This window comes from Gouania willdenowi, chromosome 17 (genome assembly GCF_900634775.1).
Source record: "Gouania willdenowi chromosome 17, fGouWil2.1, whole genome shotgun sequence".
Taxonomy (NCBI): domain Eukaryota; kingdom Metazoa; phylum Chordata; class Actinopteri; order Blenniiformes; family Gobiesocidae; genus Gouania; species Gouania willdenowi.
The window spans coordinates 24,803,240-24,831,014 of record NC_041060.1 but is presented as its reverse complement, the minus strand read 5'-3'; the positions used below and the strand labels follow the sequence as shown (position 1 = coordinate 24,831,014).

Sequence of the window (27,775 nt, the reverse complement as noted above, 5' to 3'; positions counted from 1 at the left end):
GAAAGAGACAGTGCGGCGGGGGAGGACGTTATAAACTGATATTCATATAATTATAGAATGATAATACAAATATTGAAAAAATGAAGTTAAAACAAAAATTAAACACAAATAATAAAATACTGAAATGTATTCTTATTCTTTTTAATCTTGGCAGCTATAAATATACTGTATATAACAGCAGAGGTTCCCAACCTTTTTCGGGTCGTGACCCCAGTTTGATATCACAAATGTCCGGCAACCCCCAGAGACATTTTTTTTTCTTTCTAGAATTAGTTTTTGATCATATTTATTAAAGTGTGCTACAAAACAAGAGTAGCCAGGATTAGTGCACAAAGTGATGAGATGCACCATCTCAGATAGTTTCAGTAAAAAAACAGGTGTTTGATATTGGTTGTGTGTGATGTGTTAATATAAAAAAGATTAATAATTCAAAAAGTAAATATACGTATTTATATTTTTTATTTTACCAACTACTGGACATTTCAGGCGACCCCACATGTGGTCCTGACCCCAGGGTTGAAAAACACTGTATTATAGTGTAATGTAGGATTGTTTATTTTAAAATGTTTAGTAATTTCTGCAGTAATAATTCCATTAAAACATTTTTTTTTCAAAGAAATAATGTTTTTTTTTTTTTTTTTTTTTTTAATAATAGGGCTGAACGATTTTGGAAAATAATCTAATTGCGATTTTTTTTTCCATCAATATTGCGATTTAATATGCAATTATTTTTTCAAGGGTCTCTTATGCATTTTTCAATGAACACAAGCAATAAATCAATCAGCTTCATAATAAACAATTTCAGATTTGTTTAAACTTTAAATAAATATAATATAAAATATAAATGTTAAAGCACAGATTACAACAATAACGCAAACAAATCTGTGGCTTTATCTCTGTAACATATTCACGTTTCATGAAACATGTAAACATGCTTAAACACTCTGAACACAGTACAATGTACAACACAGTACAATGTACAACACAGGACAGGAAGAAATAAAATAAAATAAATTGCAGCCTTTGCGATTAGAAAATCGCGTTTCATGATATCGCAGTATTATCGCATGCAAATAATCGTTCAGCCCTAATTATTAATATAGTAATATTATTGTAACTACATTTTACACATTCTTATTTATCTACTCGTGTTATTGTAGCTGCTATCTCAGGTTGTACATCTATTGTAATTGCGCAATGAAACTAAAATGTGTTCTTGTGTTATATAAATCAATAATACATATTAGCATTTACAAAATGCTGTGAGCCTGTGTAATTCACTGTTGTCCTAACATTAGAGCTGACAGCTGAGAGGAGCTGTCGGGGCAGACGTCTCCTTCCTCCTTCCCTGTCACACTCTCCTCCTCTTTAACTGCTGCTAGGCAACATGGCCTCCTACAGCGCTCTATTTATTTATATATCCGGGCTGTGAGGACGACACCGTCCTAGCCGAATCCTGTTCTCCACAAAATGAACTGTTTTACGTTTGATCGAAATCAGTGATTAGGTTGGACTCCACATAATGTATATAATATAAATAAACCTGTAACTAGTGATGCACAGATGGGGATGGTTATCAACTCTTCTGATAATTAACACATTAGATCTTCTTTGACCAATAACAGATACAAATATTGCTTTTACCCCATTTTTGACTTTTCCAACAAGCCCAAAAGAGAGAGTAAATATTTGCGCTATGAACATAAAAAACAGTTCATGTGTTTTTTTTTATTTCTAACGTATGTTTTATGACCTTTCAGTAGACGAAAGGTCATAAAACATACAGACATTTTACAGCACGTGGAAACATATTGTGAAGTATTTCAGACTTTAGATGACCCCCATTACACGCAATGTGTTTGTAGCTTAATTGTGGATATTTTACTATGATTTTAATAGTTAGTGTTGTGTATTTTGTTGTTTTGTGTTTGTGTGTTTATACAGGTCTACTTGGGTTTAGGAACAACTCTGGACTAAAGTACTCTATTTTTATGTGTACTTTGTGCCTGGCTGTGTGTCTTTTTATGTCTTAGTGTGTCACATGTAAAAGGTAAAACTAATTAATAAAGTAAATAAAAAAGGTCATAACACATGTCAACCACTAATCTAATATCAGTATTCTTTAAAAATGTCTCCTCCCTCCCTTTTTTACAGACCTATAAAGAATAGATCTGTTCCCCTGCTTTGTTTTACAAATAGAACTGTTCCTGTCCTTTGTTACATGCGTATTGAGTGTAGATCTATTACTGTACTTTGTTAGATGTATTACGAATAGAACTGTTCCAGTTGTTTGTTACAGATGTATAACAAATAGATCTGTTCCACTACTTTGTAGGGATGTCCCGACACAACTTTTTCATTTCCGATACGATACCGATATTGCAGCCTTGAGTAGTTGTCGATACCGATATCGACCCGATGCGATATCAGCATAAATCATACATACTTTTATGACTTATTTTGTAGTGTTATAAAAGGTTTGATCAAGTGATGTTGGCAACAGTAAGTATGAGAAAAACTGACCCATTTATTATTAACCAATTGGTTACAAACATGTTAACCTTCAACATAATATCTACAGTATTCTACAATTGAATAAAACAAATAAAAAATAAATTATTATATCGGTTGGTTATGATATCTGAGATTTTAGATGCAGTCCAATAAAATCCGATATTCGTTTTCTAACTGATATCAGACCGATATCCGATATCAATATTGGATCAGGACACCCCTACTACTTTGTAAGATGTATTAAGAAAAGAACTGTTTCTGTTCTTTGTCACATACTGTACATATAAAGTATGCATCTGTTACTGTACTATGTTACAGACATAGAAAGTAGAGATCTGTTCCTGTCAAAGTAAAATGACCAAATGATTCAAAGGAACCAAATCATCCATGAAGGCACATTAACATGCAGCTTTTAAAGTGAAAAAAGGAAAATCATTTCTCTTCTTGAAGATGAATCTTTGCATTCTGCGTCTTGCAGACTCCATACCAGTGATCACAGGCCAGCCTCACAAGTTAGAGTTAGCTTAGCACGTAGCAGCGCTGGCTGAGCAGGGTCAGAGGGAAAAGGGGTGGGGCTTTGTTACCAGGTCCACTTAATGGTTTAAACTGTCTTATGGGACTGCAAAAAAATAAGAAACGTGCAATTATTGGCTGATGGTTATTCACACAGGAAGGACATTCATTATTATTATAATTATTATTATTATTATTATTATTATTATTATTATTATTATTTAGTCATCTATTCAAAAGTTGATCACTGACCCATTCTAATAAGATCACAAAGTAAGAGAAAAGATATCATGCTTTTATTTTGATGGGAACTATGTTAACCTATAGAGGCCTTTTGAGTCAAACCGGAGGAAGAACTGGTTTCCAGCACTGATGAAACTGAGTCTCCAGCAAGAAGGAGTGCATTTCTCTCTAATATTAGAGGCGATGCTTTCACAGGCTGATCCACAGTCTGTGGGCGTAAGAACAAACTGCAGCATGACTGCAGGCTTCAGTCCAGGAGATCAGAGCAGTGAAATCCATCGCTTAGCTCAACAGCAGCAGCCTGTCTCACTGACAGGAAGGACAGGACACCTCTCTGCCCCCGTCCTCCTGAGGAAGGGGAACACTGACACTCGTCTATACATCTGTTCTCCTTTCCGTTACTTAATAGACAGATACAGCTTAATAGATCTGCTCCTGTCCTTTATTACAGACGTATGAAGAGTAGATCTGTTCATGTTAGCCCAGAATCGAGAACAGTGGAGAGAGTTTGTTGGAGCCACATAGCCTTTAATGGGTCCAAGTGGATAAGTCAAGTCACGTGCTTTGTTACAGATATATAAAGAATAGATCTGCTCCTGTTCTTTCCTGTCATATGAGATTAAGAACTGCAACAAAATTTCTGACAATCTGTGCAGTGGCTGTTTCATATACCGTAAGTTAAAGAAACTTAAAAATGAAATTTTGCGTTGGACGTAGGGGCGTGAAAAAAAATTCGATTTATTGATATATCGCAATTTTTTGGGTGCCGATTTTAAATCGATTTAAATTTTTTTAAATTGATTTTTTTTCAAAAATGTTTATATATTTTTTCTATAATCAATATTTTTTTATTGTTGCTATTGTCGCATATCACGTATGTCAATATAGCCACTTTATTAGTAAGGCTGCAACAACAAATCGATAAAATTGATAAAAACTGACTATTAAAAGCATTGGCAACAAAGTTCATTATCGATTTGTTGCATCGTGCGATTTATGTGTCACTGACCATGACGGAGAGCTGTTTCATTCACCTGCAGAGCTTTGTGTGTGCGTGCACCATGGTTGTTTGTGTGCGTGCAGTGTTTGTGTGTGCAAAGTGGTTGAGTGTGCGCACCACGAGTGTTTGTGCGTGTGTGCACCACAAATGTTTGTCTGTGTGCGAACAACAAGTGTTTGTGTGTGCGCACTACGAGTGTTTGTGTGTGTGTGCACCACAAGTGTTTGTGTGTACGCACCACGAGAGTTTGTGTGTGTGTGTGCACCACAAGTGTATGTGTAAGTGCACGCAGAGTGTTTGTGTGTGGGCGCGCATGAGTGTTTGTGTGTGCGCACCACGAGGGTTTGTGTGTGCGCGCATCACAAGTGTTTGTGTGTACGCACCACGAGAGTTTGTGTGTGTGTGTGCACCACAAGTGTATGTGTAAGTGCACGCAGAGTGTTTGTGTGTGGGCGCGCATGAGTGTTTGTGTGTGCGCACCACGAGGGTTTGTGTGTGCGCGCATCACAAGTGTTTGTGTGTGAGCACCGCGAGTGTTTGTGTGTGCGCTCCACAAGTGTATGTGTATGTGCGCACAGAGTGTTTGTGTGTGGGTGTGCCTGAGTGTTTGTGAGTGTGCGGACCACAAATGTTTGTGTGTGTGAACCACAAGTGTTTGTGTGTGTGTACTACACGAGTGTTTGTGTGGGGATACGCGCTCGAGCATTTGCTTGTGTGTGAGAGAAACATTAATGTCAGTTTAATCAGCTTAAGCAAGGTTTAAATGTGCTTTATAGATAATTGTTTTTTAAAAAAATCTGATTCATCAATTAATCGATTAATTTATTGATTGATTAATTGATTATGAAAATAATCATTTGTTGCAGTCCTATTTATTAGTGTCAGATTTACTAAGGAATATCAGCACTAATGACTTTGAGATTTTCGGTTAATCCGGTGCACATTTCAACTAATGACTGGCTTCTGAGCCCCACCAGTGAAATCACAGACTCATTCACCAGTTAACACGGCCACCAGTTGATTTAAAACATCACTTGGGTCACCAGGTCACCAGTTGTGTGACTTTATGCATTGTTCCTATTGGCTAGCGATTTATCCTGCAAAGTGAGTGCGTCCGGAGTGACGCAAACAGGCAGGATTGGTCGGAAATAATAAAATATTCAAAGATGACCAGAATCATTCCTTACTTGATCCGGGACAAATATTCCTATCCGGTTTATGGTTAGGGTTAGTTTATAACCCTATATCACAACAATTTTTAGGGCTAGGGCTACAGTTAGGGTTAGGGTTAGGTTTAGTCTTAGTCACGTGACCTAAACTGGCCAATGAGGGGCGCTGCGTACGGATAGAATGCCGGTATATTAATACAGCAACCGTCCGTATAGCCACTTCCTTTTTCATATGCGCCGTGCTTTACTACTTCATGGAGGTTTGAGCAAAGTAATCAATACTCAAAGGTCCGCCTCTCTCTGTCGCTGAGGGGGCGGAGTCTCACTGCAAGTCAAACACAGCCAAAGACCCTATTAAGATAATGTTGCCTGTACGATAAGAGGCTTATGTCTTGTTCCACAAGTAAAAAGACCCTCGGCTAAAGGGCCACATGTGGCTTGAGAGCCAGTGAAATCCAGTATGCTCCATTATTATAATGGACAATTGAACATACATCATGCATATGTTCCATTTAAGGCACGTGTCCAACTCAAGGCCCCGGGGCCCAAATCCGGCCCTTTAGAGTATCCAATTCGTCCCACAGAAGACAGTAAAAATGATAGAGAAAACATCAATTATTGTGTATATTACTAAATAATTCAGTTGTAGATATCTCAAATTCAATTAAAACTTGACAATATTTTCCCACACTTATATATTATGAATGCAGCCATTTTTTATTGCAAATTATAGAGAGAAATCTCAATTTTTCAAAAAAATAATCTTGCAATTTCTCACAAATAGTTCCACTAAATAACGCAAAAATTGTTTACGAAATCAATAATTGTTGAAGAGAAGATCCTGCATCGACAAATATAGAAAACTAGAGCACAATAATGTTAAAATTGCTGTATTTTTTACCCTCACCTAAAATCTGCAGCCCACTTGAGCTCAAACTGGTCCTTATTTGGCCCCTGAACTAAAATGAGTTTGACACCCCTGATTTAAGGTATCTTACAGAGTCTGTTAGTCCTATAATGTCATCATCTCTGTTTTAAGGATTCCTAAAGTCAGCCTACATCATGTTTCTTTCCTTTTACTTCTAATTTCTACTATAAAAGACTAGAGTAGCGTTGGGGTCAATAAATGCTGAGCTGCTGTTGTGTTTGTTCTTTAAATCAATTTTCATCAAATTCTGCAGCTTATCCTTAAATTCACTGCAGCCAGACTCGGTGTGCAACTGTATTCATAAACCATGATGCTACCAAGCAAAGAGAGCACAGACAACCATCAAACAACACACAGCCATAACATTAGCACCATTGTGATGCTACAGCGGGCACCAGGCAGACGCCATGTCCTCGCAGCAGGACAGATACACAGGTATAAGGATTTGAGGGGTTTCCACGGGAACCTCCAATGAACACACTCATTTTTGTCATGAAAATACATTTGTCTGACAATATTGTGTACCAGTTTATGATTGTTTTGATTTACATTATGACATACAAAACACAGGAGAGCTGACCTGCATGATTTTTTTGAATCAAATAATCCTTGTTTTTCATTGACTTCTAATTTAGGAGCCTTTTTTGATGCTTTGAATGCTTTTTTTTTTTTTTTTTGTGGTTGTTGTTGTTTTTGTAGCAGAGCACAGGCCTGCAATCAGTTCACACCTCTGACAATAGATGGGTTTCATTCATTGACCAGGTCAATTACTGTAATTAAATATATCTGATTTGATGGACATGTGCAGATACCACAGTACACCTTCAGAGGTGTGATACAGGCCTAACACACCGAGCAACAAAACGAGACATACCACAGGTGGTCGTAACGTTATGGCTGAGCACAGACAGACAGACAGACACACAGATTTGTCACCTCTACAAAATAAAAGCATGGCAGCAGAGTCACGCTGTCCTTGGTCTCGTTCCCGCCTTTCAGTCGCTCCTTGGCGCGAGACATCCCGGCGTCCCGGTGCTCTCTCCCGGTAATACCGGGAGACAGACAGCTATACTTGATCTCCGTTTTAAATGTCTGTAAATCCCGCTTTAAACTGAGCTGTGACGGCCGTCCCTGGTCCGCGGACCAGAGTCCATGGAGCGTCTGTGCACCTTCAGCCACCGCAGCTTCCAACGGGCTGTCGGTCCCCGGTATGCCCGGTGCTCGGCTCCGGGCTCAGAGGCTGTCGGTGCTCGGTGGAGACTAAACTACCGATCAAACGTTACAGAACCTCCGTCCGTCCGTCCGTCCGTAGCTCCACCGCTGATGTCCTCTTTCCCGCCCCCATCCTGCGTCAGCAGCACCGACACTACCGACCACCGACACCAAGCAACAGCTCTCACACGTCCGTTACCGACCGATAATAACACGCACACACACACACACACACAGCACAGCCACTACATTAGGACCACTGCATGATGAGGTGAACGGTACCTCAGGTGTGGGACGCGTTAGAGGCGGGAAAACAAACCAATCAAATAACCAATTTATCAATCAGTTTCTTAATCAATCACAAATAATCTATCTGTCTATCTAGTGACTATACATTCATCCAGAGGTGGCCCTCCCTGGGTGAGAAGCACGCACCCCCTCACGCCCCCATATAAAATAAATATAATACACTAACATAGATCGCTCTATACTTTGATACACTCGCTGCTTGCACCTAATAACAATAATCAGATATACATCATCATAATATGCAATCTGCTGCAGTGGAATCTATGATGATGATGATGATGATGATGATGGACAGTTTAAGCCGCTCCAGTGACATAGAGAGAAGCCATTAATGGGAGCCAGTGAAAAAAGGCTGTGGAAATCCCCGACATGGTGCTGAGTTAAGGTTCACACCATCACCGCTCACCGGACCCGGAACCCCTGGGGGGCGCACGGTGAGTAACTGGCCACCGTAAAGGTGCAGTCCGTAAATTTTCTGATTGCTGATTTTCTGATGATCTATGGGGAAAAAAAGTCACATTGTATGGGAATCTGAAAAGTCGCTAAATGATGTGACAAATGGGCTTAGTTACAGTGGAGAGAAAACTGCATTTTACATGGAAAGAGTGTGTGTTGCGTCCATCGGGTTTAGCCCTCATTCTGAAGTGAACATGGGAGCGCGCCTCCAGTGCTCGTGATGCCATTCATGAATTTGGAAATATGCGACAAAAGATACACAATATGTATATTTACGAAACAACAACATTAACACGCAAAACGACTAAAATAACAGGAACATACAACAACACACTCAAAAACCCCTTATTAATGTTTTGTTTTTCCCTTTGTAAATGTTCAGATCAGTCAGTTTTTTCCGAGAGCCGTCACCACTCTAAACCCAACACCTGTGCAATACTTCTGTGCAATATGTTTTATCTTCTTCATATTTATCAATATTTATCTTTTTTTATCCCTATATTGTTAATGAACTTGCCCTTTTTGTACTCTGTAATGTTTGTTTTATTTTAACATGTTCTGCACTGTAAACAGGAGAAGATCCCAAATCTATATTGTATAATGACAATAAATGCATCGAATTGAATTGAATAGTTCTATAGTAAAATGAACTCATAATGTGACCTTTGGATCAGACAATCACCCCGCTGAGATAAAAACATGTCTGATCCATCCATCCAACTGAGCATCCATCCATAGTAACTGTACATCCATCCATCCAACTGTGCATCCATCCATAGTAACTGCACAGATCCATCCATCCAATCGTGCATATAATCAACTGAGCATCCATTCATAGTAAATGTGCATCCATCCATCCAACTGTGCCTATATTCAGCATCCATTCATAATTACTGCACATCCATCCATCCAACCATAGTAACTGTACATCCATCCATTCAACTGTGCATATATTCAACTGTGCATCCATCCATAGTAAATGTCCATCCATCCATAGTAAATGTACATCCATCCATAGTAAATGTGCATCCAGCCATATAACTGTACATCCATCCATCTAAATGTACATCCATCCAACCATAGTTACTGTGCATTCATTCATCATTGTAACTGTGCATCCATCCAGCTACTGTGCATTCATCCATTCATAGTAAATGTGCATCCATCCAGCGACTGTGCATTCATCATCCATAGTAAATGTGCATCCAATCATAGTAATTGTGCATCCATTCAGCTACTGTGCATTCATCCATTCATAGTAAATGTGCATCCATCCAGCGACTGTGCATTCATCATCCATAGTAAATGTGCATCCAATCATAGTAATTGTGCACGCATCCATCCATCCATACTGTGCACACATCCAATCATCCATAGTAACTGTGCATCCAATCATCCATAGTAACTGCATATTCAACCATTGATAGTACTGTAACTGTGCATCCATTCATAGTAACTGTACATCCATCCATCCAACTGTGCATCCATCCATAGTAATTGCACATCCATCCATCCAATTGTGCATATATTCAACTGAGCATCCATTCATAGTAAATGTGCATCCATCCATCCATCCATCCATCCAACTGTGCATATATTCAGCATCCATCCATAATAATTGCACATCATCCATCCAACCATAGTAACTGTACATCCATCCATCCAACTGTGCATATATTCAACTGTGCATCCATCCATAGTAAATGTCCATCCAGCCATAGTAAATGTGCATCCATTCATCCATAGTAACTGTGCATCCATCCATATAACTGTACATCCATCCATCTAAATGTACATCCATCCAACCATAGTAACTGTGCATCCATCCAGCTACTGTACATTCATCCATTCATAGTAAATGTGCATCCAATCATAGTAATTGTGCACGCATCCATCCATCCATACTGTGCACACATCCAATCATCCATAGTAACTGTGCATCCCAATCATCCATAGTAACTGCGTATCCAACCATTGATAGTACTGTAACTGTGCATCCATCCAGTAGTTGTGCATTCATCCATTAATAGTAACTGCATCCATCCATAGTAACTGTGCATTCAATTATCCATCCATAGTAACTGTAGTGTGCATCCATCCATACTGTGCATTCATCCGTAGTAACTTTGCATCCATCCATCCATACATAGTAACTGTACTGTGCATCCATCCAGGGGAGGCCATGGATTAGTGGTGGAGTGGGTCATCCAATAACCAAAGAGTTGGCGGTTTAAATCCCGGTCTTTCCCAGTCATTGTCGTTGTGTCTTTGGGAAGTCATGACTTTACCCAGATGCCTTATATCACTGGGTATGAATCATGTATGAATGTTGGTGATGGTCAGAGGGGCCGTAGGCATAAATTGGCAGCCACGCTTCTGTCAGTATGTCCCAGGGCAGCTGTGGCTACAATGTAGCTTACCACCACCAGTATGACTAGTGTGAATGATAAAGGGTTTATGTAAAGTGCTGTATAAATCAAAGCCATCATTATTATTATTCATCTATCTATAGTAACTGTGCATCAATTCATCCATCCATCCATCCATCCATATATGTGGACCTCAAATCAGACAATCACAATTACGTTGCCCCAGTGTGTGTGTGTGTGTGTGTGCAGTCCATCACAGGTTGATTATTTAATTATTTATTTGTAGCTCTGTCTGATTACCATCAGATACACTATGTGTCATTTTTGTATTAGAGATGTGTAATGTCACGGCTGTGCTACAAACCTAGTTTTTCTGCAGGAGTGTGAGTGTGAGCGATGCACAGTGCTGTAAGTGGGACATGAATACACCCTGAGGACACACACATACACTGTGCTCCAGCCTGAGGACAACAATCTGTGACTGATGGTACCATTCTCCCACTGATCTCTGCTGCTGCTGCTGCTGCTGCTGCTGGTTGTTCCTATTAACCAGTGAAAACAAGCCACTGTCTCACTGTGAGGTCACACTGTTGAAATGTGTATCAAATCACATGGTGAACTTTCATCAACAGCTAAATCCAGCATGTTTGCTCCACTTTCTCTCGTATACTGTTTTATTCTATACCTGCTAATCCTCTGATTCAATCAAAGTAACAGCTATTCCTAGTTTGTCCACTGTTTTAGTGAACCTGCAAGAAGTGAACAGCAGGTATATCATTATCATGGTTATTATTATTTTGTCTTTTTTAAATGATCTGACATTATTATGACTGAATATTGTAATATTCTATAACAGCTGTGTGTGTTCTGCTCTGGATGAACTGAAGGTATAAATCATATGAAATAAATGTTACTGACCTGAGCTCTGATCCTCATAATGTCTTCATCTCACACACACACTGAAGGATTTACTATGAACAATGCTCTGCTTTGGTGCAACTGAAAGTTTCTGGGTCAATTCTAGATTCTCTCTCTCTCTCTCTCTCTCTCTCTCTCTGTCTCTCTCTCTCTCTCTCTCTCTCTCTCTCTCTCTCTAAAGAAACTACCATTATATAGCTCAGTATTTAAACAGTGTTTGTTTTTTTGTAAATTATTTGTCAATGTTGTGATATTTTGTGTGTGTGAATTAATTTGATATATTTTGTTATTTATTTGCAATTTCTTTTTAGTAATTTAATTTCTTTCAAAAATCTTTGCTTTGTTTTCGTTATTTTGTGCTACTTTCACTTTTCTCAATTATATGCCATTTTTTTTTCAAAACAAAGTTCATCTTTTTGTTAATTCTCTGTTTATTGTTGTTGTTTCTCTATTCCCTTTCTGTAAAATGTTTTTGTTTAAATGTATGAATATGTTCTTCAACAGTTTATTGTTGTTTTAAATCCATTATTAGTTTTATGTTTGATTTGTATTGGTGACATTTTTCGAAACATATTTTTGTTTTAAAATTATATTGAGAAAATCCAACTCTGGTTGTTTTGCATGATATTAGTTTTTATACATGTCATTATATTGGTGCTGTAGTAGCATTTCTTCAACTTTGTTTGTGATTAACTATAAACAAACTATTACTGAGAATATAATTAACTAAATAAACAAGTAAATCTGGAATGTAAAAAAGTTTCAAAACTTGTGTCACCTTTTTGTCCAGGAGGGGGCAGTAGTTACCTCTGTTAGATTAATGCTGCTTTTTAATTCCAAAGAAGAAGAACGAGAAGCAGAAGAGCGTCATCGGAAGTAAAGCAATGTTTACACTGGACGATGTACTGGTTTGTTTGGTGTCCATGTAGAATGGTGACAGACTTCTAAATCTCTGAAAAATGGCTAAAATTAATATTTGTCACTGGTTGATGCTTTTTTGAACACGTTTTGAAACCGAGTTAATGAAAAACACAAATTTATAAGTGTTGATCATATTTAGATATTCAACATTGACAGAAAAAAAGTCAAAATTAAACTTTTAAATATAGTTTTAGGAGTTTTAGAAAAATATTCTTTGTATACATATATGTAACTATTTCAAATTACTCATTATCCTCCACACCTTTTGTTGACATTCTGTGCAGCAGCTGTTCCATAGTTTTTTTGTAAATTATATTTTTTTCTTTTAAAGAAAACAAAAAAACTAAAAGTAAAGATTGTATATACCATCTACAGTATATAATTGTGCTTTGTGTATATTCACTTATTCTAATTACATAACAGTAAATAATACTAATTACAACTTCAAAAAACAAAGTTCAACATTTGTTGTTGTAATACCTTTTTTTTTAAATTACAGGAAAATCATGCAAAAGACTTGAAATTCAGTTTGTGAGTGTGAAGAAAACTTTAGACCACAAGCTTCAATCATAAGTAAATAAAACAAATAATGTGATTGATTAAAATTAAACACTCATATGTTTAATAATCGAGGGAAAAATATTTATACACAGTAAGGGATACGTTTTTAAACACTATTTTAATAGATTTATTCACGTTTAACAACTCTTCAGTATTTATTTTTTTTATAAGTGGTTTTATTTTTAAAAACGTGCAGCAATTTAATGAATTAGATGTTATTTTAATTGACATAAATTCCAATATTTTTAGTTAAACCAGGTTTGAAATTAGTCAAAACCCCCAAGAAAAAAAAAAGAAGTAGATTAAAAAAAAAAACGGGGATTTCTCTCAGTATCTCTTGACTGCCTTCTACTCCAGTCACCATAGCAACCAGCAGCCAAAGCGGAAGTAGATCAGCGGTTGAAGCGGACACCGGTTTAGCGGTTACACCGGTACCGTGTGTGTGTGTGTGTGTTTGTCCCGCTCTCATGGAGAAGAACTTCAGCCTGTGGAAGAAGCAGCGGCTGAACAAAGTGGACGTCAGTAAAAAAGGCAGCGTGGACGCAGACATCCAACATGTCGTCCATCTGTTAAACAGCTGCGATCGTTTCTTCACCACGAGCTCCTGTTCCGGGAGGATCGTCCTCATAGACGGGGTGAGTCTTTACACCCCCCCCCCCCCATGCTGAGTCCTGGATCTATGGTGATCATCTATTAGTCCATCATCTATTAGTCTATCATTTATTAGTCCATCATCTATTAGTCTATCATCTATTAGTCTATCATTTATTAGTCTATCATTTATTCGTCCATCATTTATTAGGCTATCATTTATTAGTCTATCATTTATTAGTCTATCATTTATTAGTCTATCATCTATTAGTCTATCATTTATTAGTCTATCATCTATTAGTCTATCATTTATTAGTCTATCATCTATTAGTCTATCATTTATTAGTCTATCATTTATTAGTCTATCATTTATTAGTCTATCATCTATTAGTCTATCATTTATTAGTCTATCATCTATTAGTCTATCATTTATTAGTCTATCATCTATTAGTCTATCATTTATTAGTCTATCATTTATTAGTCTATCATCTATTAGTCTATCATCTATTAGTCTATCATTTATTAGTCTATCATTTATTAGTCTATCATTTATTAGTCTATCATCTATTAGTCTATCATTTATTAGTCTATCATCTATTAGTCTATCATTTATTAGTCTATCATCTATTAGTCTATCATCTATTAGTCTATCATTTATTAGTCTATCATTTATTCGTCCATCATTTATTAGTCTATCATTTATTCGTCCATCATTTATTAGTCTATCATTTATTAGTCTATCATCTATTAGTCTATCATTTATTAGTCTATCATCTATTAGTCTATCATTTATTAGTCTATCATCTATTAGTCTATCATTTATTAGTCTATCATCTATTAGTCTATCATTTATTAGTCTATCATCTATTAGTCTATCATCTATTAGTCTATCATTTATTCGTCCATCATTTATTCGTCCATCATTTATTAGTCTATCATTTATTAGTCTATCATCTATTAGTCTATCATTTATTAGTCTATCATTTATTAGTCTATCATTTATTAGTCTATCATCTATTAGTCTATCATTTATTAGTCTATCATTTATTAGTCTATCATCTATTAGTCTATCATTTATTAGTCTATCATCTATTAGTCTATCATTTATTAGTCTATCATCTATTAGTCTATCATTTATTAGTCTATCATCTATTAGTCTATCATTTATTATTCTATCATTTATTAGTCTATCATCTATTAGTCTATCATTTATTAGTCTATCATTTATTAGTCTATCATCTATTAGTCTATCATTTATTAGTCTATCATTTATTAGTCTATCATCTATTAGTCTATCATTTATTAGTCTATCATTTATTAGTCTATCATCTATTAGTCTATCATTTATTAGTCTATCATTTATTAGTCTATCATTTATTAGTCTATCATTTATTAGTCTATCATCTATTAGTCTATCATTTATTAGTCTATCATTTATTAGTCTATCATTAGTCTATCATCTATAAGTCTATCATTTATTAGTCTATCATTTATTAGTCTATCATCTATTAGTCCATCATTTATTAGTAAATGATGGTGAAACCCAAGCATTGACTCCAAAAGGTTTGAGTTTAATAAAGCTTTGGTACAATGAACTACAGCGACATCTGATGGCCAAACTTCAACATAGTATTTTATCGTATTTAATTTAAACTATTCAACACTTAATAAATTTAATATAATTTAATGAATTCAATATTTAAAGTGAATTATCTTTAAAATGTTTGGATGTAAAATCATACTGTCGATTTAAAAACAAATCGCTGATTAGCACTCAAAGGTCATGAATGTAATAATAACCCTTTTATTTTAACCCTAACCTAAACCCAGGAAATACCCTAAAATGTTTTTTTTTTTTTCATATATGTATTTTTAAAGGTTTAATTTGCTCTGTTAAAGCAGAACGAAGTAACTTTAATGAATCCTTCTCATAGTCCCTGTGAGGGTAATAAAAGTATTTATGGGGTGATTGGGGGGTCTTTCACTGTCACTGTTGTATTAGGATTTTTCAGTGATGTAGCTGTGGGGTGGGGCAGGTGGAGTTTTTAGCCAAAAGGGACCTTTAGGGGGAACACTAAGCGCAAGTTAAAAAGTAAAAAATATATTTGACAAAAGTGAGATTCGAACCCAAAGCAGCGGAAGGAAGAATCCTTTAGTCAGGCGCCTTAGACCGCTCATCCATATAGACAAGGTGGAAGCACAGGCACATTACGCTTATGTAGAAAAGGTCCGGAAAACGGATCCATAGTCCTTGGGACTATCAATAGACACTTCCATAATATTTTTTTTTAGTTTTCATGTAAGTTAATCAATGCTCAATACCTTATTTCTATTTATGTTTAATATTTATATCGAAAATAATTATCTATACAATTCATTCTACTTATTTCTTAAAATTGTTTATTTAATTTGTTTGATTATATATTGTTTTGTAAAATTAAGAAAAAAAAACCTTTGTGGCTTTAGATTGTTGCTGCAAAATGAAATCTGTCATGATAAACATGAATCAAGTTTTTATGAGCAGCGTTATCAATTTTTAACAAAATGAATCTCTGTAAATAAATCTTAAATTGCTTATATTCTAACCTGATATTTGTGCAGTAGAACAAAGTACACGTGATAAACCTACTCTCCTAAATGAGAAGTAGAAATACTATGATGTCACACTGACATTTCATAGTTCTTGCTTGTAAAGTCCCATGGGAAAATTAAAATGGAGTTATTATTTAAGAAACAAACGATTGATGGATTTAGTGAAATATTTGTATAGCTGGTATTATTGATGCTAAAGTGCAATGTCCAAAGTCAGGCAAAGACAATAATGCTCCTGTATTTTTCTATCTAAAGTTGCAAATTGTGACATCACAGCGTGGCTATCGTATGACTGTACATCCTTTTACTGGTTCCTAACCTGTTCCTGGTCCTCAGGCTTCAGACTGCAGGGAGGTTCAGAAGCAGGACTGTGTGTGGCTCTACGTCTCTCACCAGCCGTGCTGCTTTCAGGACTTGGTAGGAGCCTTCAGACCTTCAGACTCCGCCTGCTGTCACTCAGCAACAGTGACTTCTTTCTCCTCTCTGACAGAAATCCAGTTTGGAGAAGTCCAATGGCGACGCTCTGATGAAGTTCGAGCCCTTTGTTCTTCACGTTCAGTGTCGGACGCTGCAGGACGCTCAGTTAATGGTGAGAGCACGATGAAAACCTTCCGATGTTTGCCCGATGGGACATCCCATCCAATGGATTCATATGATGAATAATCTCACGCTTTTATGACAGTGTCAGCAGCTTCCTGTCGGTGTTCTTTCATTCCTGCCTTTTCTGTAACAACAGTGTTGTTTTTGGTCTGAATTATGGATTTGAATTATTCATAATTTTAAACTTAAGCAACGCCTAACTGGTTGGGACCAGGTTATGAAGTGGATCAGATCTGAGGGAGTATAAAAGCTCTGCCCCTGGTGCGCAGTAACCTTGCCTGCGAGATGGATTCTCCTGGTGTTCACAAACACCAGAATCCATCTTGTGCTGTTCCCGCCTTTGACTTTTGAATCTGAACCGAAACGGTTAGAACCAATCATGAGGCAGTGTTGTGGTTTAGGGCGGGATATCCGGGTGTGACGAAGCGCCAAAGCAAAACTGGTGCATGCGCAGTTGTGGAGAGAGGAACTAGCTGGGCCTCCGCTATTGGCATAGCTCCGGATCAAAATAAATAGATGTTAACGCAGGAGGATGGTTATCGCGGCCTTAACTTGCATACTCGTGTTGCAAAAACGTCAAAAGTCACTCAACGACACAATGACCGCAGCATTACTATCCCAAAAGAACGTTTTCACCAGCGGAGCCTTGTTGTCGTTGTAGCAGCGTCTTTGCGGCGCATGCCGATGACGACATCATCATTTGTTACTGTGTGATTGGCCAAAACAAATCATGGTGGACAGGCGCTTCGGCCAATCAGCATTCAAGCATTCTATTCATGTCCCTCCCTGGTTCAGAAAGGATTCACCAGACACAGACCAAGATCGATGTGGAGAACTCGAGTTAGAGGGAGGGGCTACACGTCACTCTGGCTCTTGCCAGGTTAGTTAGCAGCACTACTGTTGCTTTTCGCTGTCATCATGGATAAAAATTCATGATATTTATTGAAGATATCTTCTGTGTAGACACTCACTCTGACAGTTTTCTCTATTGTACGCTGCAATTTCCACCTCTTTCATGTGAACGTGCACGTACCGAGGCTGAAAACACTTGGCTTAAATTAGCGTGTTGTGATCGACTGTCGTAAGACAGCTTCTCTCTGACAGGGAATGTTTGGTTAGTTGAAGCCTGCTAACAGAGACTAATCCAGGATATACTTATCTAGATTCGTAGCATAGGGCTATAATGCCATCAGAAATCCCCAAAATGGCAGATAAATACACAAAATGACTCCAAAAACACACAAAAATTCTCACATTGGTTTGAATATTGATAATGTGGCCCTTTGATGAGATACAAACACATTTTTGTGGCCCCGTTGCCCATCCCTGGTGTAGAGTATGTAAATATAATGTTGTGTTATTTCTCTTGATGAAATGCTTTCTGTGTGCACAGCTTTTAGTTTATTTTTAATCTACTTATTTAATTCTACTGATCATCGCTGCTGTTGTTTGTTTGTTACACTAACATCTGTAATCTTCTCTGCAGCACTCGGTGGCTGTAAACTCTGGCTTCAGGAACTCTGGCCTCTCCGTCAGCAAGACAGGAAAGATCATCTCGGTATGCGTCGGTTGTCACACTTTTGTCTGTTTTTTGTCTAGAAATTTTTTTTCATCTAACTTCAGAAATAATTCTCGTCGACCAAATCCTCCAAAGATTTAGTTGACTAAAATGGCCTCTTTAATCTATTATTCATCTAATTATGTTTTATTCTTATTTTTTGTAATTTAGAAAAAATATACCGTATATAACATTTTTCAAAAATGTTTCATTATTTCTAATTAAAATTATAATAATGATAAATACATATAAAATAAAAAAAATAAAAAAAACTTGCTATTACATCTTTATTTTTTATTACCTAATTTGAAAATATTAACATGTTTCATTAACATGTATTAATCCTCAGGCGGTCCGCAGCACTCATGGCCTGGAGGTTCCACTCAGCCATGAGGGAAAGCTCCTGGTTGACGAGGATTACATCCACTTCCTAGTAAAGGTAGCCAATCAGAAGATGGAGGAGAACCTCAGACGGATACAAAGGTTGGTCGATCATAGAGGTGTAACCATTCGTTTTTAACGATTCGATCCGAATCATGATTTGCTGTTGCCGATTCGATTTAAGGACGATCTTAATTCATTTAGAACAGTTCAATCCTTAACGATTCAGTGACTTTTTAGCCAAAATAATAATTCAACCAGTGCAAGTGAAATAAATACCTGGATACTTTACAGTGCAGGTGAGCTGTCATAGATTCCTGTTGTTTCTTGTAAGGGAATCCTCTATAATGTTGTAAGTAAGTTAATATGTGTTTAAGATTGTGCTTTTATACATTTTGTATCTCGGGAAAACCTCAACCAGGGACAGGAGAATTAGCACTAGCTATACGCTCTGTATGCATCGCATCAGTTGCATCTTTTGCTGTTACTATGTCTGACAGCATTGTCCCTGTCAAATAAAAAAATAAAATGTATTATGGACATAAAAAAAACAATTAAACAACGTTTAATGGCGAATGTATTTCCATTGGCCGTGGCTATTGATACGGAAACGTTTTAATAGATTCCAGTCTATTCATATGGAGCGCCCTCATTGGTCAGTTTAGGTGACGTGGTGACATAGGTGCACTACGTGACTTAAAGTTCCTTCAGTTTTATTTAAGCTCATATTTATTTTTTAGCTACCCCGCTAACCCTTTTATTTTAGCCCTAACCCAACAAATACCCTAAAATGTTTATTTTTTTTCTTCGTATATGTGTTTTTAAAGGTGGAATTGTTCAATATTTTAAAATGAAAAAATATATATGGCCAACTTGGGATTCGAACCCATGGCAACAGAAGGAAGAATTCTTGAGTCAGGCGCCTTAGACCACTCGGCTCCAACTAACACTTCAGTTTAAGGGAACAGGATGTTAACTTTTCAATACTCAATACGTTTTCAATAAAAATACATATTAGGTTTACCTGACTCTTCTGCTTGTTTTTCAACATAAAAATAATATAACATTAATGTAAAAAATGTGTAACAGCGTTCTGTTCAGGTTAAATGAGCAGTGGTTGAACCTGATACTTTTCCTTTAAACATGATGGTGAGCTAATGCTAACGAGCTAACGCTACCACTGCCAGAAGGGCCTGGTGGTTGACGGTGGACACAGCGAGCGACCTTTAGAAATTCTCCGTCTGTGTTAAGGCCAAAGTGTTTCGACACCCTGGACCCCAAAGATGGATAATTGATCAATTTATCCAATGCCGCTTTCTTTGTTTTATGTGTTCTCCGTGTTTTGTGACGTCACAGACAGTAACGTCTTTAAGTCTGCCGTGCTTAAATCCAATGCTTTATTTCCTTGTATTGATACAATCGATTGATTACCTTTTAAAACACACAGATCGATGTATTTGGGTCGTAGGAATATAAATCGATTAATCGATCTAATTGATGAATGGTTACACCCGTAGTAGATCGTGAACAAACCTCCACAAAGTCCACAACAAGCTGTGTTTACACACTGTGCTGCTGCGTCCAGGTTCTACCAGAGGCTCCGGTCTGCTCTGCAGAGTTCAGAGGTCAGGAACGCAGAGGACACAGAGGTCAGGGATGTGGAGGACCAGGATGGAGAGGACACAGAGGTCAGGGATGTGGAGGACCAGGATGGAGAGGACACAGAGGTCAGGGATGTGGAGGACCAGGATGGAGAGGACACAGAGGTCAGGGATGTGGAGGACACAGAGGTCAGGGATGTGGAGGACCAGGACGCAGAGGACACAGAAGACATGCATAGAGAGGACAAACCACTGAAATAAGTGCAGCGTGCTGGACACGGACAATGTTTTAAATTTAAGGGTGCTCAAAAAATGTTGTTATCTGGGACATGTGCTGTGTTTGACTTCAATCTTAGCATCATTGAGCTTGTTGATGTTGTTTCTTTATTATGGAACATTAAATAGTGATTGAACAGTGTTAAAGCTGAGTTTCTGAGAAATCTATGTTTATTTATGATTCTTTTGAAATGCGAAAAAATACTTAACTAGTCTTTTACTATGGTCTACTGCCGGTGGTCATTCATATACATTAATGTATATAAGTCCCTCCTTCATCGTGTAGACCCCTATACAAATGGAAACAAGCGCCATGATTGCCCAACCAATAGGCTTCGACTTCCTGTTTTTGAGACTGTCAATCAAAGTGAATGCGGAACTGTGCACGGAAACAAGGCCGCGCGTGCACAACAGCAAACAGATAAATATGATTTTGCGTCTTACTTACCCGATGCGACCTTTTATGTTACGCGATGCACATGCGGAAAAGTAGAGGCGTGGCCTCTGGTAGATTGGTAGAGGCAGGGGGAGGAAATGAGGCTGTTCAGGGCGGGATATTGAGACGTTTCTCGGAAATTCCGGATATCAGCTTTAATGGTATTTGGAGGCCACAATCTGCCATTTTCCAGTTAAACAAGGAAGCCAACCTAACGTGTATAGGTCTATGCTACAATGGGAACAACGCCATGCCTTTAGCCCATAACACCAGTTGGAGTCACGTGAAAGGCACACTTCCTTGAGTAATCACTGCGTTACAATTTGTCAAACATGTTGGACTCTACAAGCGTGCATTTAAATGGATTTTTATTTTTTATATGTCGCTTCTAAAGCACCTCTTAAGGTGCGTTCACACCAAACGCGACTGAAGCGACTTGATTACATTAAAATCAATGACGCAACCTCAAGTTATCCCCCCTCAAGCGACGCAACTTGTTAATTTGGGCGACAAGGTCGAGCGTGACCAGGTCGCTCAAAAATCTGAACTTTTTAAGCGACTTCAAGTGACAAATCCCTCGTCCTTCACTGTCTGTAGAGCGGAGGCTGCAGCCCCTCCCTGCTCCCTCCCGCTTCAGTGCAGACGGCTGCAGCGGAGGCTGTACAACTCAACTCAATTCATCAGGGCAAAATTAAAGCGCTTAACTTCTTGAAAACCACGATAACTACTGATCATAACACATTCTGAGTGAACTCATCCTTTAATATCTCCGTAAGATGATCAAGAAGGAAAAGAAGTCTCTTTCTCTCTACCCTGTCACCTGCTCAACACACACACACACACACACACATTGTTCCCTGGTGATCGCGTCACTGGAGCTATGAAGTAATGGAGTGACCAAAAAGCACCGCTATGTGCAAGCGACACATCAGGGGCGATGGAAGCGACTGCAGCGCTACACCGTAATTTCTACTAGTAAAGGTTACATAGAATCAGGGGGGTGCAGATGAGCATGCGCTTCCAAATCACACAGTGTGAACCATGGGGCCTTGTGTATAACCGTTGCGCACACAAAACCAGTGCGGAAAAATGAGCTCAACCCTTTCCTTTCAAAGTTTGTGATTTATGAAAAATTATATAAAAGAAGTATGTGTGCATTGGTACGTTCACTTAGAGCCTCACATATGGACATTATGGAGATGTGGTGAAGCGATAGAGGTGGTGTTAAATTAAAGCCAGTTTCGTCTCATACATTTAATGTCGTAACAAAATCAGAGCTAAAGATCCGCGTCATCATAAATGGCCTAGCCTGCTTAGTGGCACTTATTATTTACAGCAATGTTGACTGCTGTCATGAGGAGCCACTTGGGAGCTGAATCTGATACATAGGTTAAGACTGTATTTTTGTTGTAAAAATGTAAAAGAAACTCCAGAATGCATTACTTTGGTAACACTAACAGAAACTGGTACAAAAAGTCCAATGAACAGCTTGAAATGGTACAAGGTAAGTGCTGAACAGACAGAGGTTGAAAAAAAAGGTTTGGTTACCCAAAGCTGAAAATGCTGTTCCGCAGCAATGAAGGTTGAATCAGCCTTGAAAGCTGGTGCTACTAATTCCTACAGGTGTTCCAGGTTACTTTTAACCTCCTTTGTCTGCATAAAAGCAGTGTTGGAACACACTGTGGTACCAGACCCTCATGAGCATCAGGTGAACAGTATTGTTTATGGATTCCATCATTTCTTTTTCAACTCAAATTGCTTATTTGTTCTATTTTCATTTTCATATTTCATTTCAGAGTGCAATGACACAATAAACTGAATAATTTTCAGTAAAAAAAAAAAAAACTAGAAAAAGTGTGGTGTTCTAAAACTTTGGACCCTGTAGTGTAATATACCCAATAAAAAGTCATAATCAAAATATGACATACATGACAAAATAAGAGTTGCGTTCTTTTATTTTCAACTATGCCATGCCTTTCAAAATGAAGGAGAAAAAAAACTACCATGGTTTGGAATGTAAGAACAAAAAAATTCTTAGAAATTGTTTATGGTCTATTTCTGAGGCATTTGAGACTTCCCTGGTTAAGACATAGTCTCCCTGACACACAAACCACTGCAGGAAAGTGGAGCTAAAAGTGGCATTTTTCATTTATCACCAGACTAAAATATTTTTATCGTCATATGAATTTCCTTGGAAATCACAACTTTGATATAAATTTACAACTACTGGACTAAAAAGAGATAGCATGGACATTTCAGGAACCCTTTTGCTTAATTGATTTTTTTAGATGCAGTCAGTGCATAAAGTAGTAATAATGGGACACTAACACTATGTGAACATGTGCCTGTAGGAAAAAGTGAGCTTTGGAGTAGGAGAACATCCACACCTTCTAAAACAGTGGTTCCCAATCTTTTTTGTCCCGTGTACCCCCTTTGCATTAAAAAAATAATAATCATTTGTACCCTCTCTTTATATCATACGTACCCCCTCAATAATTTTGTATAAAACCATGCAACTTTTATGTGATTATTTTATTAGTAAGTAAATACGATCTCCCATGCAAAACGTCACCAATTATTGTCTCCTTTTGTCAGAAGTGTGATAAAATGGCCTTTACAGCTATACATATTCCTGTTGTAATCAAATATAATATTTCATTGAGTGATACTGTTAGTTTGTGGTCAATTTGTCAAAAAAAAAAAAAAAAAAAAAAGCCCAAAAAGGAAGGAACTAGGAACATTTCCCAGATAATTTTTTAATTAATTGTTAAATCTTTCCGAGTACCCCCTTCACTGTGCTCCTGTACTCCAGGGGTACACGTACCCCAGTTTGGGAACTACTGTTCTAAAACATCAGAGAACATTTTATTTTTATTTTATTTATTCAGTTTATTTCCGACATGGTTACATTCACTTTTTTTTTTTTTTTTTTTTTACATTTTTTTCTTTTTTTGCTGGATTTATTAAGAATAAAGTTAAGTGCTCCCCTGCATATGAAGTATTTCAGGTGGACTGACTTTGTCATTTGGGTAGCGTATCCTTTTGAACTAAATATTAAGACACACATCATCAGATAGTAAAAAACTTCAGTTCATGGTTGAATCATTAACGTCTCTTCTGCCCCTGAGTGCTTCCTTTGTGCACTACAGCCAATGAAATGGATGGCAGCTCATCATAAAGCTTGTTCATCTGACCAGCTCGAGGAATCTCGACTTTACCCTTTTTTCCCCCCCATATTTAAATCTTCACTCATACAACAACATGAAAACTTTAACGATAAATGTGCTCTTTTATAACTTTTGAGCAGTTTGGCCGCCGTCAATCGTCTGTCAGTCAGGCTCCGCCCCTCTGTACCTTTGCCCTTTGTGATTGGAAGATGATCAACCTGCAGGAATGATCTCATCATCATCATCATCATCATCATCATCATCATCATCATCATCATCATCATCATCATCATCATCATCATCATCATCATCATCATCATCATCATCATCATCATCATCATCATCATCATCATCATCATCATCATCATCATCACCATCATCATCATCATCATCATCATCATCATCATCATCATCATCCACCTGGGATTGAAACCTATAACCCTGTGTGGCCTGTGTGGTTGCTTCCCTTTCTGCAGAGCTTTCACGGGATGTGATGAACGCACTGGCAGATGGTTTCCTGCAGATTAGCAGCTTCACGAGGAGATGAGATTAGCTCTGACCTACTGCTGCTGACAGAAGGTGTCCTCAGGTGGTCGGTGGACACAGCCGAGCAGGTCGGTGCATGCTTCCTCTCACTATTATTAATATTAGTACTAATACTGCTATTAATGATGCAACAAACAGCTGTCATAACACCAGGGACATGACTCATATGTTAGTTGGTTGCAGATTTATCCTTTTACTTATCGTTTAAATATGGTTACTTTATTTATTTACGTATTTGCTGTTTTTATTTACTAGAATTACTGTATTTATTATTTACCACATTTACATATTAACACAACGCTCAGGTGTTAGTCAATGACAATTAAGAGTACAAAAGAAAGTAGTGAAGTAAAAAAGAATAAATAAAATAGAATTAGAAGATAAATATATTATTGTACAGAATACAGTTGATTCATTATTTATATACATTTATTTTATTTTGTCAATTTATATATAAAAAAAAAGGCCTTTTGGGTTGATTAAGATAGTGTTATGGCAATTTTTATATTCATCATCATATCGTCAAATGTATGTTCATATGTACAATTTGTCATGTTTTAATACATGATGACTCCATTACTCTTTGCACTTTTGAACAGCTGAATCATGTTAGATTAAACAGTACAGATCGTATTGTACTCAGTGCAACACAGAGTCTCTGCTGAAAGCCAAAACTCAAACTCACATGCAGATATGCACGCACACACACACTATCAAGGATAGATAAGAATGGCGCCCAATCTTCCTCATAATATACACATCTTCATCATCCTCAAATGTTTCCACTGTTGGGCATCTGACTCCCTCCTTCTCCTCACCTCAGGGTGGAACTTTTCTGTTATCTGTATAAAAGCTTAAGCTGTGAAACTGTTAGTTAGAGTGGGTCTTGCCTTTTTGCTTCGCCACGAGCCTTTTGCCTTTCATTCTTTCAGGATGGAAGCTTCTTTTTTACTCCTTTTTATTTTATTTTATAAATAAATCTTTTTTATAAAATCATCAATGCCTCGCCTGGACTCCATCATTCAACCAGAGCAATAAATCATGTCTCCAAATGAGGTCAACTGCAAATTTGCCGTGACAATAGATTTTGTGAACAAGTGCTTAGGAGCTACTATTAGTAGAGTAAAATCAGCTCATTCATTTCTACAATAGTATTTTTTTGTTGGTGCTCTTTTGATCCACTAAATTTTTCATTGATGATGTTCTACATACAGCACAGTCCCCTGGTTGCACTTAGATCACATTAAATGAGTTATATTAAAGGTGCAGTCCGTAAATCTTAGAAAAACTAACTTTTTGTCATATTTGCTAAAGCTGTCACTATGTAAGGACAGCTTTACAAACTAGTAGTTTGTGTTGGAAAAAAAAAAACAGACTCATTGAGTCCCTCCTGCTGCTCCTGCAGCCTTTGGCAGATTGCCAGAATGCACCGCGACCAAGCAAAAAGAACCAATCAGAGCCAGGATTGTGTTTGATGGGCTGTCTGACGGCTGTTGCTCACAGCCCCCACCACTTTCTGCCGTGGCCAAAACACAGCAATGCTCTTAGCAAGGTGGTGCCTGGTGCGCCGTCTTTTTTACAGTGTATGGTCTGGATGAGTAGAAGATGGAATTGGCGACTTTTTTGTTTGAAAGGTAATTACTGCTGCTTGATTTACATTATATTTGATTTGTAATTGTTACACGAGAACTCTGTAGCGCATGCGTTGTTTGTTCGTGTGCATGCTGCTCTCACTGCAGCCTCCGTGTGGGCTGCTGTGAGTTCACTGTATTGTTACGATTCTGCTGTTGCTGATAGATTGGTGTGTGCACATTGACTGAGAGAGAGAGGGAGAGAGAAGCGCTGCAGTAATATCCTTTTAAAAGTGCATGTTATATTACTGTGATGTTGAGGTCAGGCTAACGTTAGCTTGTTAGCTCCTCTGGGGAAGGGACATTGGAGGCAGGGCAAGAAAGCAGCGTAGAGGGAGGGGGAGGTAGGGATCTGAAAGTTGCGGACTGCACCTTTAAAGAAACAAACTGATTGAAAAGTACATTTCCAGTAACCTCCAACTGAACTACAAAATCAAACCTGATGTAATTCTATATTAAAAAACCAAAATACAGCCTTAGCTTTTAGACCATCGGTTAAACAGTGGGAGCTAAATTTAACACTTTGTTGCTAATAATACCTTAATATTTATACTTTGCCTTTAAACACCATATGTTGTAAGTATCAGCGTTAAACCGAGGCTTTTACATCACATTGGTTTGTCTGAACTGCTTTAAAAGCTGATGAGGCTGCTATTAACTACACTGAGTGCGGTGCAGTAAATACAACACTATCATCAGCATAAGGAGAAAACCTGAGCTTTCAGCTAGTTTCATACTAATCAATCGTTATTTCTCTGTGAACACGATGATATTTAATGTCTGAGACAGTGCTGGAAGGGTTCTATTCACCACGTTTAAACTAGAACAGTTTCCTAGTTCTCTTTGGTAGAACTTTAACCGATGAAATAGTTAATTTTCATACAAAACAATGAATGGGCAATATTTTGCTATGCAAACACACAGACTGCAGTGAAATACGCGGATGAATATTTTTTACAAATGATTTTGAAAACTACAAGCTAGTCGGCTTTATTTACCAACTACTGTATATAATACCATCAAATATTGATAGTAAGTTATTCCATTGTCTTATTTGTTTTCTCTCAATTCACTCTTTAGCTTATATTATTTTTCTTACGAAATCTGTACTAATGTGATGTTTCCATTCATCCATTTATTAAAAAAAGTCTAATTTAGTGAATATCCAAACCCATTTTAGTTCAGGGGCCAAATAAGGAGCAGTTTGATCTTACGTGGGCCACAGATTTTATGTGGGAAAACAATTAATTTCATCATCATTGTGTCCTAGTTTACACTTCTAC

The 27,775-nt window shown here is 37.5% G+C and overlaps 2 protein-coding genes across 5 annotated transcripts in view; one reads left to right on the top strand and one right to left on the bottom strand.

Moving 5' to 3' along the window:
• Window positions 1-11,650, bottom strand: part of LOC114478711 (phospholipid phosphatase-related protein type 4-like) — a 28,468-nt gene extending 16,818 nt beyond the window's left edge. For 2 of the 3 annotated variants that reach the window (XM_028471878.1, XM_028471879.1), the window contains exon 1: window positions 7,304-7,970. In XM_028471878.1, the coding sequence (XP_028327679.1) occupies window positions 7,304-7,387 (84 nt within the window). In that variant the 5' untranslated portion in view covers window positions 7,388-7,970. Of the gene's footprint in view, window positions 1-7,303; window positions 7,971-11,631 lie in introns of those variants that run through there. The other variant, XM_028471880.1, reaches the window with a different exon arrangement.
• A 1,844-nt stretch (window positions 11,651-13,494) lies between these two features.
• Window positions 13,495-20,859, top strand: tyw3 (tRNA-yW synthesizing protein 3 homolog (S. cerevisiae)). 2 transcript variants are annotated; one of them, XM_028471910.1, is made up of 7 exons: window positions 13,495-13,748; window positions 16,633-16,713; window positions 16,787-16,885; window positions 18,383-18,454; window positions 18,804-18,937; window positions 20,421-20,562; window positions 20,602-20,859. In XM_028471910.1, the coding sequence occupies exons 1-7, from the start codon at window positions 13,581-13,583 to the stop codon at window positions 20,695-20,697; spliced, it is 792 nt and encodes a 263-aa protein (XP_028327711.1). In that variant the 5' UTR covers window positions 13,495-13,580; the 3' UTR covers window positions 20,698-20,859. The 2 variants fall into 2 exon arrangements, with proteins under 2 accessions (XP_028327711.1, XP_028327710.1); XM_028471909.1 differs by having other exon boundaries at window positions 20,421-20,859.
• Window positions 20,860-27,775: the final 6,916 nt, after the last annotated feature.